Here is a 15646-nt window from a genome sequence, read left to right as displayed (position 1 = left end):
ATTGCTTAGCCTGGAAATTGGCCTGACGCCCTCTTCGTGTGAGGAGAGATCTTGCGATAGCAGCTTTTTGCCTACAAGATCGCACATCAGCGTATATATTCGCCCGCTGTCCCCAATCATACAAAGCTCTAATAGCTTTAACATCGAGTGATTGCCTAGTAAGGGTGGGCGTAAGCTTTGCTACCCAACGCTCCCGGGCGCTCAGTTATTGGCAAATGTGCCTTTTGTGGCACGGAGAAAGGGCAAGGCTGTGCTGAGCAAAATAAAGCAGACGTCAATCAGGTCGAAGGCGGGACACAAATCGGGTTGAAGTTGTGCTTTAACCAACAAAGGGATAATAATAATGAGTGCGCGAGAGGGGAATCAACAAGATATTGCTGCGCACGCTAGCTTGCCAATGAAACGAGAGGATTTTGAGTGAAGACCTTCTGAACAAGTTAGCCAAGGTGGTGTAATCCTCATTTATTGTTTGCACTCATCGCGATATAGTAGGAAAGAATGAACAAATCTGAAGCTGCGACATTCTAGGGGAAATGGTGTCCTGATCATCTAAATAGCTGAAAGGGGGTTGGTCCTACATAAGCCTTGCCCCTGAGGGCTCTTTATAAATAGTTTAAATATTACCTGCAGACTAGAACTTACAACCTTCTCCACCTTCGCACTAGGAAACTGGGTTGAGATGATGGTGAGAGATGAACAACATAATAAAATGAGGAAGTAAAATATGAAGCGGAAGAGGATGTAATCAGCAGATATGTACTGTACATAGAACAACGATGCTCTTAATGAGGTTCAGAGCTCTTAGCATCGCAGGTCCGGGTTTGGAACCAGACGAGAGTCTATCAACGGATCCTCTAAAAAGAATACTCAAATGTAGAAGGTAGCGATTATGAAGGCATAAAATCCGCAAAACAAATTCGAGGTGTAGATTGCGTACTGCGATCGGGATGAAGCCGCTAAAAACATCACTCAATACAAGATACTCCGTACCCAGCTAGCCTCTTTGGCATCACAAAGGTCGAGGCCGGAAAATATTACTGAGTCAACACCAAGAAACCAGGCGCAAAGGAGAAAAAAAAATTGAAAATTGAATTTCCGAAGTACCCGACACAAGAGTAAAATATATGTTCAGAAATGGTTACACAAATGTGCTGAGAGGTATTGTAACTAGGCCCGTTTAGTCCTCTTCCCCGACTTCACTGGGTCGCCTGTTATTGTGTTCATGAATACACACATCTCTCCCCCCATTCGGTCCTACTCTTCCACCACGTTGCGAATGAGGGCAATAGGGCATCGCGAAACTGATCGTGAAAATAGCTCCGTGGGCTCGTTCGTTCGTCATCCATATTTTCAATTCTCATTCCGGCCGGTTTTAAAGGAGATACATGATTCCCAACGCATAAAACGTAACACAACAGAGCAAGAAAAACCGTAAGAAATGCGTTTATGAGGTAGGTGGGGTCATCTAGAGGGACGAGAAATTAGTCATATTGTTAGTTCCAGGCTCCTTCGCAGTAGATAGCCCTGGTTGGGGGGTTCCTTTCCCCTTATCAGATTGGTATAAGGGCTCTAAAGGACGCACCTTTCGCTTTCCACCGGTCATGGTGACGTTGACGAATCGTCTGGTGTATTGCAGGCGCTTCTTGGCGCGACCCTTGGGGGACTTCTTCTTCTCTTGAGGCTCGACCTATGTCCATAAAAGTACTCCAAGTCAGTCCAAAAGTGGCTCTTGCCTCCCTATCTTCCATATCCCTCCACGTGTCTCCAGTATTCCCCTCCCATATATCGCGATCCATCTCGGAATCTCAGGATTCGCCGGACGGACAGAACGATTTTCAACGAGACGAGGGAACACCGCTGTCCGAAGACCATAGCTGGGTGCGAAAAAAATGAATGGGCGAAAAACTGACCTTGGGGGTCTGAGACTTGACTTTACCCGCACGGGCGAGGGATCCGTGAACTTTACCCATGATGCGCGATAGGAGATGGAGATGAGGTTTCGGAGGATGTCGTCGACGAAGGTGTTAATGACTGTGCTGGAGGCTGAAATGAAGTTGGGTTGATGAGACCCCAGTTAGCGTTTGTCTTCTCCGGCTCGCCGTATTTAGCGAGGTGTGGCGACTAGGGGAAGAGAGAAATAGTAGAAGGCCTTCTAGGTGTCTCTTTGCGGTGCTGGGAAGGAGGGACTAGATAGGGAGAAGAAAGAGGAGCTACTTACAGTCGCTCGGGATCCGATCCTCTTGTCGTTTGTCGTTGTCGTGGTTTGCCGTTCAACCGCTTCAAGCTCTTCTGTGTGACTTGAAGTTGGCGATGTCAAAAATTAGCGAGTGCCAAGACTTGGAGGCTGATGTTTATTAGGGCAGTGCCCTATTGCTTATTTTGGAATATCTCAGGTCTGGTTACTCCGAGCCTGATGACGGAGAGTCTATGCAGCTCTAGAAGACGATACTGACACCGAATTGCGGTTTCGCTCACTTGAGGGATTAATAGACTATATGAAGTATTAAGTTATGGTGATTTAGATTCTAATGAGCGGGACATGTACTGCGGATAGCCTAGGGATTGTGGTGCCACCTCCTAAGCTATCAGCACACTTGCTGCGCCTATAAGGTGTTCCTCATAAAGCATCGCTGGCGTTACGACTCCAAGAACCGCAAGAAGCCAGTTTGGGATCGTCTTGCCATAACCATGCAATGTCAAATGGAGTGAGAATGGGCTGGGTAAACAAACTGCGAAACCGAGCTCTTTCTTTTTAGCTAGAAACCACAGGACATTAAAAGCGTAAAAGAAAACAAGAAAGAAATCCAGCAAGAATCCATTTTTGCAAACGGAAAATCATTGCGCGCAAAACCTCCCATAGTAGAAGACTAATCTGTGTCTCACAGGGTTCCAATACAAAGGAATATACATCCCCAGTTGCTAAAATCATAGGAGGCTCCCGCACACTGATATTCATAAATTGCACCATTTCCCTTCCGCCTCACGAAAACCACCCCAGGCGCCACCACTAAATCCCAAAATCTTAACGAGACTTAGCAGCAACCTTGGGAGCAGAACCCTTAGCACCTTGCTTGCTTTGGATTCTGCTGGCCTGGCCTCTGGCAGCGCTGGTAGCGGCCTTAGCCTTCTCAGCTCTCTTCTTGCTCTCCGCAGCGGACTTCTTCTCCTTTCCTTCCTTGATGGCCTGTTGGCGGGCAGCGAGGCGGGCCTCGGGGCGCATGCTTCGTCGTTCTTTGATGACGTCTAGAGAGGCGCCGACAACGGCACGTTGGGACTTGACGGCGCGACGAGTACGCTTCTTGGCAACTTCCTATATGCGGTGATGAAAGATAAAATTTTTCCCTTGGTTAGCCCATAAGTCCCAATTTGTTCAATCCCCCATCTGCAAAAATTTAACATTCCTATCCATCCGTGATGTTTCCTTCGTTCTTTTCCTCATCCTCAGACCATGTATCTTCTGCTACTCCACACATCCTCCTTCCCAACCATAACCTTCGCATCTTGAAAACCCTAGGGGAAAAGGATGGAAATGCCACTGACTTCAGAGATACCCTTCTTGTGTTGTCTTCTGTAGAGGGTCGTCCATGAGATTCGGCGAGGGTTCTTGCGTTGGAGGAAGAGGGATTCGGTCTTGCCGTTCTGGAAGCGGAAGACTTTGCCGTCGCCGCGGACGAAGAGTTTACCCTGCACACATCACAGCCAAAAATGTCAGCTTGGTGTATTTTCCACAGTATTCCTCCACACATTCAAACGCGTATTTAAATTCCCATGTAAACTCCGGCGCATAGGAGGGAATCCTCCATAACCCAAACCAGAACGTGCGTGTGATGATCATTCTGATATCGAGAGCCCCCACAACATCTTCCAAAAAAGACAATCTCATTTTTTCGACATACCTTGCCAGGGTAAATCTTCTCGCCGCTGAAGGTATCGTCGTAGGTACGCATCTTGGATGAGTGGAGATGCGCAGCCGGTGGGTGGACGAGGTTGGATGACTTCGTGGATTTAATTAATTGAACTCGTTACGACGCACGCCTTTGGACGCTTTGGGTTGTGGTGGTTGGTTGGTGCGAGATGCTTTCGCTAAAGTGTGGCACGTGACTTAGGTTGCCCTTCCGCGATATCTCCAACGAACTTTCCTCGTTCTCTTCAACCACACCCATGCGAATTCCTTGCAGGAATACTTTCAGCAAATGCGGGTTTGTTCTATATTTTCTGGGACGAGGAATGAATTTCACAGTCGAGTCTATTACTAGTTACTGTATTTTCGTGTTACATGAGCTCGAATAGCGTGCCGAATGACTGGATATGAGTTACGGGACGTCGGTACATGATCCTTTCCTTTCCCTCCATTGTTGGAGTATTAAATCGCACTTTTGACCTCCTGGAGGAGACTCTACGTTCCATATTGAAACTCTCGGAACTCTTCATAGAAGTCTTCGAATGCTTACGAATGGCAGTTGGAAGTACTAGAAAAGCGTCTTCGCTAATTCTATCGCCTTGAGACACTTGGTACGTAGAACGGAACCGAAACAAGAAGCTCAAAATGAATCGTTTATGAAATGAGAGCAGATGAAACTCTCGTTTTCAATCCGGCAAAAGAAACAGAACCTTCATTAACTAATAACTGACATAACTATGAACCCATTTCCCTGCTCTGGTCCACTTCGTAGTTTCACTGGAGTGTAGGAAATTAGGAAATATGAAAGCACCGCGTGTTGCTCCCCGAAAAGAGAGCGCCGTAGTCTGTATTCTATCGAGCGGGCATTGAATCATCACAGGTTATATCTTCAACCCTGAAAAAAAATACATGACTATAGAAATGGAAATGAAACAGAAGATGAAAGCCCAAACGCTCAAATATCAAAAGAAAGAGTATCGAATCATTAAACGATGAACAAAGAAAAAAGAAAACGAAGAACAAGAGCAGGGTGGCTCGCTGACAATATAAAACAAAAGCCAATAAGACGCAAAACAAGTAAAAAACGCAAAGGAATCGTCCGTAACGAATCAATCAATAAATCAATAAAGTGATATCACCCTCTTACTCAAATGATATTGTTAGCCAAACCCGGTTTCTTTATATCATGGCTTCTTGTCCGCTGCCTCTGGCATTGCATAGCGCTTCGTATCTGCCTTTGCTTGCGCAATGGCAGCGGCTGGGTTCTCTCTCCAGTGTTTCGCGACTTCCTCCGCGAGCGGGTCTTCGGCATTTGGGGCCCCAAGTAATGCCTGGATCGAGAGGAGGATGGTGCGGATTTGCAGAGCTGGGGACCAGTTTTCTATGGTTCAAGGTAAGGAGATTAGTTACTGTAGAGTACTCCTAGTAGTAGTAGTAGTAGTAGTAGTAGTAGTAGTAGTAGTAGTAGTAGTAGTAGTAGTAGTAGTAGTAGTAGTAGTAGTAGTAGTAGTAGTAGTAGCAGTGATGATGATGATGGTGGTGGTGGTGTGTGCGCTTCTGATGCTGCTACTAAGGAGGGGGAGGTTTTTGCCATACTCTTTAATACATCAAGACAAACCCTTCCGATGCCGTCGATGTTTGGGTGGTATATCTTTGTCTGGAACAGAACTTGTGGAGGCGCCATGGGATAATCTTCCGGTAGGAACAGCTGTAGCTTGAAGATTCCACCTGAATTACGTGTTAGCCCGGGCGGGAGGCCTTCATAGTAAGGGAGTTATCTATAGATTAGATATATCCCATACCTTCATAAGGTGAGTCGGCTGGTCCTTCGAGGGTAACGTCAAAGTGACGGAGATTGTCTTCCCTAGGGCTTGCAGTGATACCAGGAACACTTTTTGAACGAAACAAGAAGAGGAATAGACAAATCGCAGTTAGTCACCCAGAGGAGCAAAGGCACACTTTCTATTAGAAAGTAAAATAACTCACGGTTCAGTCATCAACCGCTGCGTCTCCTTCACTATTCTCTTGGGCAAATCCATCGCGGGCAAGTTGCTGTGCAGGCGCGTTTGGGCGGCCAGAAATTAAAATGGAGTTCTCTTCACGGTAAAGGATGAAACAAAAGCAAGCAGAATAGCCGGTTACTGCTACTGACAATATTTCTCGAAACGAAGAGCAACGCGCCTGGTGATTGGGAAAATTCGGTTGGAGTTTGGCGGGGTAGGGGGAAGCAAACAGCAACCGCAGCTCCCAGGCAAAAATCCAAAGTCAGACGGTCGCAGAAGGCCTGAAGAGTTGATCGATTATTATTCCCTTAACTTGCAGGGTCGATGTTATGCTAGAAGGGTTTTTTGCTCTGAATCTCTCGTGCGGCCCGCAATCTGCAATATCAACGTCGTCGGATAAACTGAGCCGGGCTAGGGGATGTTCCGTGCCGTGCTGGGTAAGTTAACTATGTTAAGTTATCTGATTGTACCCAAATATAATAATGGCCAACAACTCTGACAAGCTATGGATCGTGGCCCTTTAAAGGCAACTGTGAGTCTGTGGCTAATAAGCAGATTACAGCTCATGCTTTTTCGCCGATAATGTGGAAGTATTTACTCATTATTCTAGTCGGGCGTGATGCTCTTGTTTGGTGTGTTACAGCCTTTTTGCAATTAGCTAGGTTCAAGTGTAAATTTCGTATGCAATACGCTGGGCTGGATGTAGAATAGCAATCTTTCAATTATAAACCCAGGGATTCGGTGACGATGATTGAAGGCTAAATAAGTTAGTAGGGAAACCTCAACATAAAGTATTAATTGCATTAACTAAATGCTGCAGTTATATAACGTATGATACAGAGCAAATATCGCTTTTCACCGCAAACTAAGCCTCTATCTACTATTGGCCGGATGCCCTATAGGGGCCACGTGACCCACCACGTATAGAATGCTGCGCGGCTAGATTAGTGTACCTCGATCATCTACAACCAGTTAAGCATATCACGTGGTAACTATTCATCTTGGAGGATATATCACACGCGTTTAAACCTCCAAGCATCTTTGACTACAGCTCGTTGAATGAGTCCGTCAAGAGCTTGAGAAATTCATATCTTAGTTTAGGTGCATTACTGTCCCCGTATTTTCTCTATATTTATCTGTTTCCCGAGTTTCCTTGCTATAATTGGGAAGCTATATTGTACGTCTTCATCCTCCTAAATGACGAAATCACGCAGCCACGACCCTTGTTGCGCATTCTGCATACTGTGGTGAATAGTTATTCGACACAAGAGCTGGGTTGTTTAATGTGCGCAGAGGCTCTTTTGCTTCTCTCATACCATCTGCCAGACGTCCTATATGGGTCCTGATTCACCCACCATATGGGGGGAAAAATCATCTACTACTGCCTGTCTCCGTGGCAGTAATTTTGCAGGGAGCAACGAGGGAGAGAGATATTCGACAATATGTCGAGTCCTATGGCTCTGAAGCCACTGGCATCTGCCTATGAAAGCCCTACCTTCGGTGAAGACAGCTCATTTCATGTCGAGCAGCCGGTTGGGTCTATGTCAATATCTCCATGTGGCAGAGATGTTGTACTCGCTTCGTGGGTTTTTTTGTCTTTTTTTCTTTTAAGTAGCTGGAAAATGGTATATATTTCCATTATAGCTGATAGTCGATGTAATAGAAAAGAAGGTCTCCATATTATTGACCTGGATAGTCCCTATTCCCCCCCGCGATACCTCCCCCACCATACCCCCTGGGAAGTAGCGGACGTCCAGTGGTCCCCTTTCGCCGCACGAGACAGCTGGGTTGTGAGCACATCCAATCAAAAGGCTCTAGTATGGAACCTGGCAATGAAATCGACACAAAACTCCATTGAATACGTTTTGCATGCACATTCTCGAGCTATTACAGATATTAACTTTTCCGCCCACCATCCCGATGTCCTAGCTACGTGCGCCGTGGACAGTTTTATTCACTGCTGGGACCTACGCTCTCCAGCAAGGCCAGCGATATCATTTTCCGACTGGTTCGCTGGTGCAACCCAAGTCAAATGGAACCGACAGGACCCTCACGTTATTGCAAGCTCGCATGATAGGTTCCTCCAGATTTGGGATGATCGAGTGGGTGCTCGTCCACTGCGTACGATCGTGGCACATAATACGAAAATCTACGGCCTTGACTGGAACCGGACACGTCGAGAGGCATTGGTGACTTGTTCGTTGGACAAAACCATCAAGTTTTGGGATTATTCGGTTGCAGAAGATATTCCGGAAAAGGTCATTCACACTCCGTTTCCTGTTTGGCGAGCTAGAAACACGCCATTCGGATGGGGCGTTCTTGTCATGCCGCAACGTGGAAATAGTGATTTGCATCTTTATAGCCGGAAGAGAGGTGATGATGGCGGTGATCCTCCGCGTGTTCATAGCTTTCCTGGTCACAGGGGTCAAGTCAAGGAATTTCTCTGGAGATCGAGAGGGACGGTAGTGGATGGTTTAGATCATCGCGAATTCCAGCTTGTGTCCTGGGGCACGGATAAGGAGTTGCGATTGCATCGAGTAAACCCAGAGATTTTGGAGGGAGTTGGATACGAAATCGGAAAGTCCTTCAACCCCTCTCTAAACCTGACGCGAAAAGGTGCTGTCTATAAAACGTTCCGCGATGATCCACCGCTAGAGGATAATGCCGAGCAAAAGGGTATTCCTCTAGGAAATCAAACATCCAGCCACCATCGATCGCTATCGACTGTTGGAGTTGGACCCAGTAGTGTCTCCATGCCTTACTATCGTAGCTGGAACCGAGGGGGGACGATGGGGTCTGTGGTTGGTGTACAAGGGCGGTCCGCTCTACGCGCTGACATGAATCCTATTTCTTGGATGCGGGGTGTCAAGATATCAGGTTGGGAGGTGGAAACACTAGGAGACGAAATTACACATGTTGGGGAAAAGTTCACAAAGGTTTCTTTCGAATCTGTTAATGTTGGGCAACGCAAAACGACAGTTTCAATGCATGGCCCTTGGGGTCCCGACAACAGTAACCTTTTCATAAAGGTCGACATTAAATTCCCTCCTGACTACCCACGAGCTTCGATCCCCGTATATACTGTGCAAAAGACTAGCTCAGTCACTGCCCAGTTGGCGTCGACCATGACGGCAGGGTTACGAACTATCGCTGAGACATATCTCGCTCAGAAGCGAGGCTCCCTCGAGGGAGCCATCCGCTACCTTTTGGGCGAACATAATGTCGAGGAGAGCGTGGCGTTGGTGAAACGTCAGTTCGGCGAAGCGTTGAAGTCCCCAGATCTACTAGATGGCGATGAATCCAGCGATGATGATGAAGAAAATGGGCAATTCCGAGCGTCGCAACTCGGCCTAAGCTCTTCTGAGATGCTCCGGCCAGTTAATGCAAATGTTATGGTGCCGGTATATAAAACATGTGGGGCGTTCTGGACCAACGATGGCCGGCTTGTGTGCTTTTCCCTCCCCAAAAAGGAGAAGGCAACAGTGTTCATGGGCTCCATGGGACTTAGTGATATGCGACTTGCAAGAAGCGATAGAGTTTTTGAAGCCTTTGGCCGATTGCAGACAAGCTCACCGGGCCCAAAGCCTTCTAGTGGCGTCGGGACTGGCCGGGCCACCATCACGGATGATGGAGTTTCTGACTATTCAGATGATTCGTCTGTCGAGTCCTCGAGCTCATCAGGCTCATCAGATCTTCTGGGAAACCTCCCACCTCAATTTCATGGCCCGAATACTTGGAGAAGTGGGAGTTTGGGGTTCTATCGTTCAAGATCCACTGAAAACTCTCAGAAGTCTACGACGGGAGTTGGCACCGTGAAGTCATCGTCGGACAACTCACATAACATCATCCATATTTATGATCTAAAGGGCCTTTTACCAGCCAAACGGGAGCTCGCCGAGAAATATCAAGTATTTGGTAACCCGCCGGACATATGCGCGCATAATATGGCAGTTGCAGCTGGCGTGGGAATTTTTGATCTCGCTCGAGTTTGGGGTCTCGTTAGGTTAATGCTACAAAATGAGCTTTCCTCGAATACTATCCCTGGAGATGATGTTGTCGGGATTGCACGAAAAGCCATGCGTGACATTAAAGGGAAAGATAGCGCTGTAGACTCGAGGCTCGATGAATTTACGCGGATAAAGCCGTCTAGCAGTTCTCGGCCTGACAAGGTAAAATGGGGAGAGCATCCTCTTGGCCGTGGTTGGCTTATTCCAGCATTGTAAGTTTTCCCATCCAGGACGGTCAGTCGACCTTGTGTGTCAGTGGCTAATTTTGGGTAGATTTAACTACTTCGAGCGGTTAGGGGACATTCAAATGTTGGCAATGCTCTCATGCATTTTATACGAACCGAAGTCTGGAATGGATGCAAGCCAATCGGGATTTCGCCGGGTCAGACGATCATCAGTTATTGTACACAACCCACCGCTAGCTGAAGATAACAGTTCACCAACAGGAAATTTCCGTAACAAATGTCAAGCAACATCGCAGCTCCCGCCATTATCCAAGTCGTCTAGCCACGGCGTTTCGGTGTCCCAAAGCTCTGCTTGCTCTTCAACAGAACATTGGCAAGTAGATACGCCACCACTATACTCCACTGGGAACACGCCCCCTCAAGGAATCCAACTGAGCAGACAACCTTCGGGCCGAAAATCGCAGCCTCAAGTTATAACTTTGTCGGGTTCACCAGATCGTCATTCTAATCCACGCTCCGTTTCCGGCTTAGGCACCACGCTCGCTTCTTCGCTCTCCCGGTCTTTTACGTTTGGACCTTCAGGATCCTCATCACCTCCAAGTAATAGTAGCAAGAAGCGACCAAGCCCCGCAGGCAGCCTCCATGTGAATGGTCCCAGTGGATGGACTACAGGTGGTATTTTCGGAAAACCAGCATCCGCAATCCCGGACCACTTAACGGCATCGACTACTGCGACATCACAAACCCCTTCTGATTCTGAAAGTGAAAGGCCAACGTCACCCAAGTCCAAACCACCAAAGGGGTTGAAAATAGTTATGAAAAATCAACATTTGTTCGATTGTGACAACCATAATTACTCACCTCTGCTTGATCAGCAGCACAGGCAACTCTTCAAATCGTATCGAGCTGCGTATGCTAACCTGTTATTTGTTTGGGATATGCCCATAACGCGCAAGGAGGTACTTAAAATCGATGGCGCCTCTAGCGGTTGCCCCGACATGTGTCATTCATCACGCCTGAAATATCATGATAAGCGAATATCAAACTTCGCAAGACGTGATTCTAGGCCACTAGCCTCGATTCGATCTCAAGAAAGACACCCTTTTGAGATCAACCAAGGTCTGGATATACAACGAAATTGCGCGAGATGTGGATGTGCTCTTCATATATCAGCCTTTGAAATGTCTAGCATTGTAAAAGACAGCTGCAGGAGTAAAACGCGCCGTGGAGATTCGCCTGCAATTCAATGCCCCCAATGCAAACCACCACAGCCCATCCCTACCAAGTTGTCATGTGTTATCTGTGCCGAAGTCATTGATGGAATGTTTGCTCCGTGTTTAAATTGCGGGCACATCACCTGTATCGAATGCCACCAGAACTGGTTCGCAACCCACCCTCACCTCGCCGCAGGAAAGAAGTCGACCGATACTCCATTCTGCCCAAGCGGCTGTGGCTGCATTTGCTCCGATCATGTCGTGATCAAGGTCCCCATGCCATCGCCGCCGAATGTATCACCCCCAGAGAAAAAGTCTTCTACAGTCAAGGAATCTTCGTCGCATCGAAGTCGATCGCAACCTGCCCGTCGAGATCGCCGGCGTAGCACAGGAGTTACCACCAGCAATCACGGCTCCAGACACGATGGAGATGCATATCTTGATAGCAGGACTAGCTTACCCTTTGTCTCGCAAGTTGCACGTGGTCTTAATCTTGATCTCCATCAGAGGAAACATGCCTCGAAGAAATCTGCCACCCGCATTTCTAATAGGAGTGGCGATCTAAAAAATGCCTTAGAAAGAGTTGATACACTCTAACTTTTCTGCGTCATTTTATTCCGCTCCTCTCTACCCTTCCCTATTGCCCCACCTAATCGATATATTCTTCGTATTAATACCCATTCAAATTCTTCTTCACATTTCTTACTAGTGTTTTTCCCCCATGCTTCCAGCATATCTACTATTCCCCGTATAGCGCTGATGGTCGTTAGTGGGTGTTATCCACATTCGGTTCTCACCCTATGAAATAACTAAAGGATATCCCAGATAAGTGACCTCGTCCTGGGCCCATGTAATGTGTATATATAATGATTTGTGATGGTCATGTACATGATGATTTTAAGTATTTAAATGCAACATTATTGTTTGTTTTCTACTACTCCAGTCACATAATTCCTCCCCGTTTCCGTACTATGCGAAGCGAAGTGTGCTCAAAACTCTCAATATGTTTAACCGTGTTTTATATTTGGAGAATCTATTCCTCAAGGTTAATTGATCATTGACCGAGCTGGTAACAGCCACGAGAAATATCTCGTAGAATATTTGAATTGTAATAGGACCTGGAATATTATGTCTACTACAACTCCTAGCTTTCCAAGAAAAGCCGCATCCCATCTTGCTCGGCCTAGCTGAAAAGTTTTAAAACGGCGCCGCGGATATCCCCATAAAGAGGTAACATGGAATGGCAACGAGAGTAAATCCAAGTCCGTACGAAGTACATGCAAACCAAAGGTCCCACAGATTAGACTGACCGTGTGACCGTGTCTGGGACCAGGACCAGATTTTTTGATAGTCCCATTACCAATTCGACTGATCCCATTACACAGTTTTAACATTAGATAGTAGTCCCATACTGTCCCAGTGAGACTTACTGTCTACTCTTGTCACATTTTTCAAATGAGATCATGATTTTCACTTCTCAATTTAAATTATTTTTATTACTTTAAATGACTTTAAATCTCATTTAAGCATTATCAAAAAGTGTTACTTTTTAAAAAATTAAAAATAGTCTAAAAAAAACCTTAAAATGTCTAAAAATAGTAACTTTATGCCAAGAATGGGACTAAATGGGACCAAATGGGACCACTTTCTCATTTTTTTCAAGTCATGATTTCATTTCAAGATCTGATATATAGTCATTTTACATGTTTTTTTGATAGCCAGTCCCAGCGGGATTCACATCAAGAAATGTATAGGACCAGACCAAATGGAACCAAACATGAAATTCATGGTCCCGGCGGCCAGTCTACCACAGATACATTCAATTTCAATGTAAACCGCACTGGTGAAAATATTCCACCAAGATAAGGCTAGAATTTCTAAAATCTTGATCAGAGACAAGCCCAAGAAAAGAACTGATGCCTCTACCCGAAATAGTGAATAATCACCAAGCCGATAATTCACATGATCGGCGATCGCAAGCTCTCTATATAAGGCCACGTAGCAGCTAGCTTCTCATAATAACAATCAACTACTCTAAGAACACCTCCATCACAAAGGGCTTAAGCATGATGCATATCGTATAAAATGTTTTTGTAGCACACAAGCCTTGGTGCGCAGCCGTGTGCTAAGTATTGCAGAGCTAGTTCATATTAGAAAACAGCAATTCTACAGACAGATTACAATATAGTAGAATTGAATATTTTCATCATCATCATCATTCTTCTCTGTAAATCATTAATTTTGTACTCTGTAATAACTATTTTTTTTAAAAAAAAAAAAAAAAAAACATTTATATAGTTAACTTATAACTATCTAATTATTTTTAAGAAATTTAATAGTCATTTCTAAGAGACTCTGAACATGATTTAATTTTCTTTGAAAAGAGATATACTATCTTCTCTGATCTGATATTTAAAAGAACTAATGAAAACTAAGACTATAAAAATGTTTTTATGGTATATAAGTCTTGATATGCTAATTATTACAGAACTACTTCACATTAGAAAATAGCAATTCTACAGACAGACTGTAATATAGTAGAATTGAATATTTTTATCATTATTATTTTTCTTTTCTGTAAATTATTAATTTAATTACTTTATAATAACTAATTTTTCAAAAAAAAAAGATCTGCACAGCTCAGCTCACAAGTTATTTAATCATCTTTGATAAATTCAACAGTCATTTTCAAGAGATACTGAACATGATTTAATTTTCCTCAAAGAGAAATGTTCTCATAGTACAGATATTCAATCTCAACTTTTTTTAATATTAAGTAACTTAATACTATGGTTTCTGAACTGGTATTTAATAGCAATTCTATAGAAGTCTTAGAGACAGATTGTGAAAATTCTGTAGAAAGTTAAGTTACACTGTTAAAGTATTTTCAAGCTCTGATACTTATACATTGATTAGAAGTCATGACAAGCTCTGTACATTGTAAAAAAGATGTTTAATAAGTGATTAAATATAAATTACTCAAGAGTCAGAGAATGATAATATTCAGAGCAGATCTTATTTCTTATAACAGATTGTGAATAACAGACACATTGTTGCAGAGAAGCTGTAGAAGATTGAAAAACTATAATAAATTAAAAATATGAAAAAATCTGCTGTAGAATATAGTTCTGAAGCATAGAGAAGTAGTTTTAAAATATAAATTTTATAGAAGATAAAGATCTTGTAAAAGAGAGGGTAAAATCTCTTATTTCAGTATAAATAACATAATATTATATTATTAAAACAACGAAATCAAAGAACTGTATAAATTCACAGTCACATTCATACAGAATATAAGAAAAAGAAGAATATTCGCAGTTAATTCTTAAACTGTAGTCTGTAAGAGTGATATGAGTCTGTAGTCACATTCATACAGAAAAAAGTAGAAGATTTATAAACTTTTATAGTTAATTCTTTAACTATAAGAACTGTAGAAATCTGTAGCTATATTCATATAAAAGAAAGTAGAAGATTTGCAGAACTGTATAGTAAGTGTGAATTCTAAGTAAAGAAGAACTGAATCTTTGCAGAGAGAGATAGATTATATTACACTTTTATATTAAAGAGTGTTTTATTATATTGTAGCAGCAGCAATTACAGTAATTAAAGCTGTAATTACCTGCTTAATAAGTGATGACTACTTATACAGGTTATTACAGCTTTCTATTCAGACTATTACAGCTTTCTCTATAAGTAGTTATAGACTGACTAATGAGATTATGAATTTCAAATTTAATTTCATTTAATCTGATCTTGTACATTTCTTGATATGAATCTCACTGAGACTAATTATCAAAAAAACATGAAAAGTAACTATTTATCAGATCTCAAAATGAGACTATGACTTAGAAAAAATAAGAAAATAATCTCATTTAATCTCATTTAGTCTTATTCTTGATATAAAGTTACTCTTTTTAGACATTTTAAGTTTTTTTAAACTATTTTTAATTTTTTAAAAAGTAATGATTTTTGATAATTCTTAAATGAGATTTAAAGTCATTTAAAGTAATAAAATGAATTTAAATTAAGTAGTGAAAATCATAGTCTCATTTTAAAAATGTAATAAGAGTAGAGAGTGAGTCTTATTAAAACAGTATAAGACTACTATCTAATGTTAATACTGTGTAATTAAATTAATTAAATTGATAATAAGACTATTAAATATTCTGATTCTGATCTCAGACACAGTCACACAGTCAGTCTAGACAGTTATATAAAGTATGCATTTTTTCAATCAATTATATCACAGAATAAAGTCTGTAGAATTACATCTTCTATTCTAATCAGGGTTTTAAAGTATTTAATATATTACTTCACTTTACTCCGTATTATTATT

General features: G+C 43.2%; 4 protein-coding genes across 5 annotated transcripts; 1 reads left to right on the top strand and 3 right to left on the bottom strand.

Annotated features, from left to right (window-relative positions):
- Positions 1–729: 729 nt before the first annotated feature.
- On the bottom strand, positions 730–2304 carry BDBG_06951 (40S ribosomal protein S30). Its single transcript, XM_002622787.2, has 4 exons — positions 2219–2304; positions 1911–2043; positions 1583–1687; positions 730–1465 (listed from the first exon to the last, which is right to left on the bottom strand). The coding sequence occupies exons 2-4, from the start codon at positions 1968–1970 to the stop codon at positions 1445–1447; spliced, it is 186 nt and encodes a 61-aa protein (XP_002622833.1). The 5' UTR covers positions 1971–2043; positions 2219–2304; the 3' UTR covers positions 730–1444.
- A 144-nt stretch (positions 2305–2448) lies between these two features.
- BDBG_06950 (60S ribosomal protein L24) lies at positions 2449–4044 on the bottom strand. Its single transcript, XM_002622786.2, has 3 exons — positions 3897–4044; positions 3541–3684; positions 2449–3310 (listed from the first exon to the last, which is right to left on the bottom strand). The coding sequence occupies exons 1-3, from the start codon at positions 3945–3947 to the stop codon at positions 3023–3025; spliced, it is 483 nt and encodes a 160-aa protein (XP_002622832.1). The 5' UTR covers positions 3948–4044; the 3' UTR covers positions 2449–3022.
- Positions 4045–4584: 540 nt separating this feature from the next.
- On the bottom strand, positions 4585–6717 carry BDBG_06949. Of its 2 annotated transcripts, XM_031722853.1 has the most exons (5): positions 6054–6689; positions 5888–5953; positions 5704–5792; positions 5498–5629; positions 4592–5282 (listed from the first exon to the last, which is right to left on the bottom strand). In XM_031722853.1, the coding sequence occupies exons 2-5, from the start codon at positions 5938–5940 to the stop codon at positions 5086–5088; spliced, it is 471 nt and encodes a 156-aa protein (XP_031579866.1). In that variant the 5' UTR covers positions 5941–5953; positions 6054–6689; the 3' UTR covers positions 4592–5085. The 2 variants fall into 2 exon arrangements, with proteins under 2 accessions (XP_002622831.1, XP_031579866.1); XM_002622785.2 differs by having other exon boundaries at positions 4585–5282; positions 5888–6717.
- Positions 6718–6905: 188 nt separating this feature from the next.
- Positions 6906–12522, top strand: BDBG_06948 (WD repeat protein). The gene is made up of 3 exons (XM_002622784.2): positions 6906–7486; positions 7568–10123; positions 10185–12522. The coding sequence occupies exons 1-3, from the start codon at positions 7347–7349 to the stop codon at positions 11905–11907; spliced, it is 4419 nt and encodes a 1472-aa protein (XP_002622830.1). The 5' UTR covers positions 6906–7346; the 3' UTR covers positions 11908–12522.
- Positions 12523–15646: the final 3124 nt, after the last annotated feature.

The sequence above is a fragment of the Blastomyces gilchristii genome, assembly GCF_000003855.2.
Source record: "Blastomyces gilchristii SLH14081 genomic scaffold supercont1.16, whole genome shotgun sequence".
NCBI lineage: Eukaryota > Fungi > Ascomycota > Eurotiomycetes > Onygenales > Ajellomycetaceae > Blastomyces > Blastomyces gilchristii.
Note: the sequence above shows the minus strand (reverse complement) of the source record. Positions and strands in the feature narration are given on the sequence as shown.

Excerpts from the sequence above, each read along its gene's own strand:
- BDBG_06951 (XM_002622787.2), bottom strand. The coding sequence starts at position 1,970 with ATGGGTAAAGTTCACGGATCCCTCGCCCGTGCGGGTAAAGTCAAGTCT. Across the intron at positions 1,688-1,910 it reads TCAAGTCTCAGACCCCCAAG|GTCGAGCCTCAAGAGAAGAA; the intron begins GTCAGTTTTTCG and ends TTATGGACATAG. Across the intron at positions 1,466-1,582 it reads TGACCGGTGGAAAGCGAAAG|ATGACCCCACCTACCTCATA; the intron begins GTGCGTCCTTTA and ends TCGTCCCTCTAG.
- BDBG_06950 (XM_002622786.2), bottom strand. The coding sequence starts at position 3,947 with ATGCGTACCTACGACGATACCTTCAGCGGCGAGAAGATTTACCCTGGC. Across the intron at positions 3,685-3,896 it reads AGAAGATTTACCCTGGCAAG|GGTAAACTCTTCGTCCGCGG; the intron begins GTATGTCGAAAA and ends TGATGTGTGCAG. Across the intron at positions 3,311-3,540 it reads ACAAGAAGGGTATCTCTGAA|GAAGTTGCCAAGAAGCGTAC; the intron begins GTCAGTGGCATT and ends CACCGCATATAG.
- BDBG_06949 (XM_002622785.2), bottom strand. The coding sequence starts at position 5,940 with ATGGATTTGCCCAAGAGAATAGTGAAGGAGACGCAGCGGTTGATGACT. Across the intron at positions 5,793-5,887 it reads CAGCGGTTGATGACTGAACC|TGTTCCTGGTATCACTGCAA; the intron begins GTGAGTTATTTT and ends TCGTTCAAAAAG. Across the intron at positions 5,283-5,497 it reads TTGTCTTGATGTATTAAAGA|AAAACTGGTCCCCAGCTCTG; the intron begins GTATGGCAAAAA and ends CTTGAACCATAG.
- BDBG_06948 (XM_002622784.2), top strand. The coding sequence starts at position 7,347 with ATGTCGAGTCCTATGGCTCTGAAGCCACTGGCATCTGCCTATGAAAGC. Across the intron at positions 7,487-7,567 it reads AGAGATGTTGTACTCGCTTC|AAAAGAAGGTCTCCATATTA; the intron begins GTGGGTTTTTTT and ends TCGATGTAATAG. Across the intron at positions 10,124-10,184 it reads GGTTGGCTTATTCCAGCATT|ATTTAACTACTTCGAGCGGT; the intron begins GTAAGTTTTCCC and ends AATTTTGGGTAG.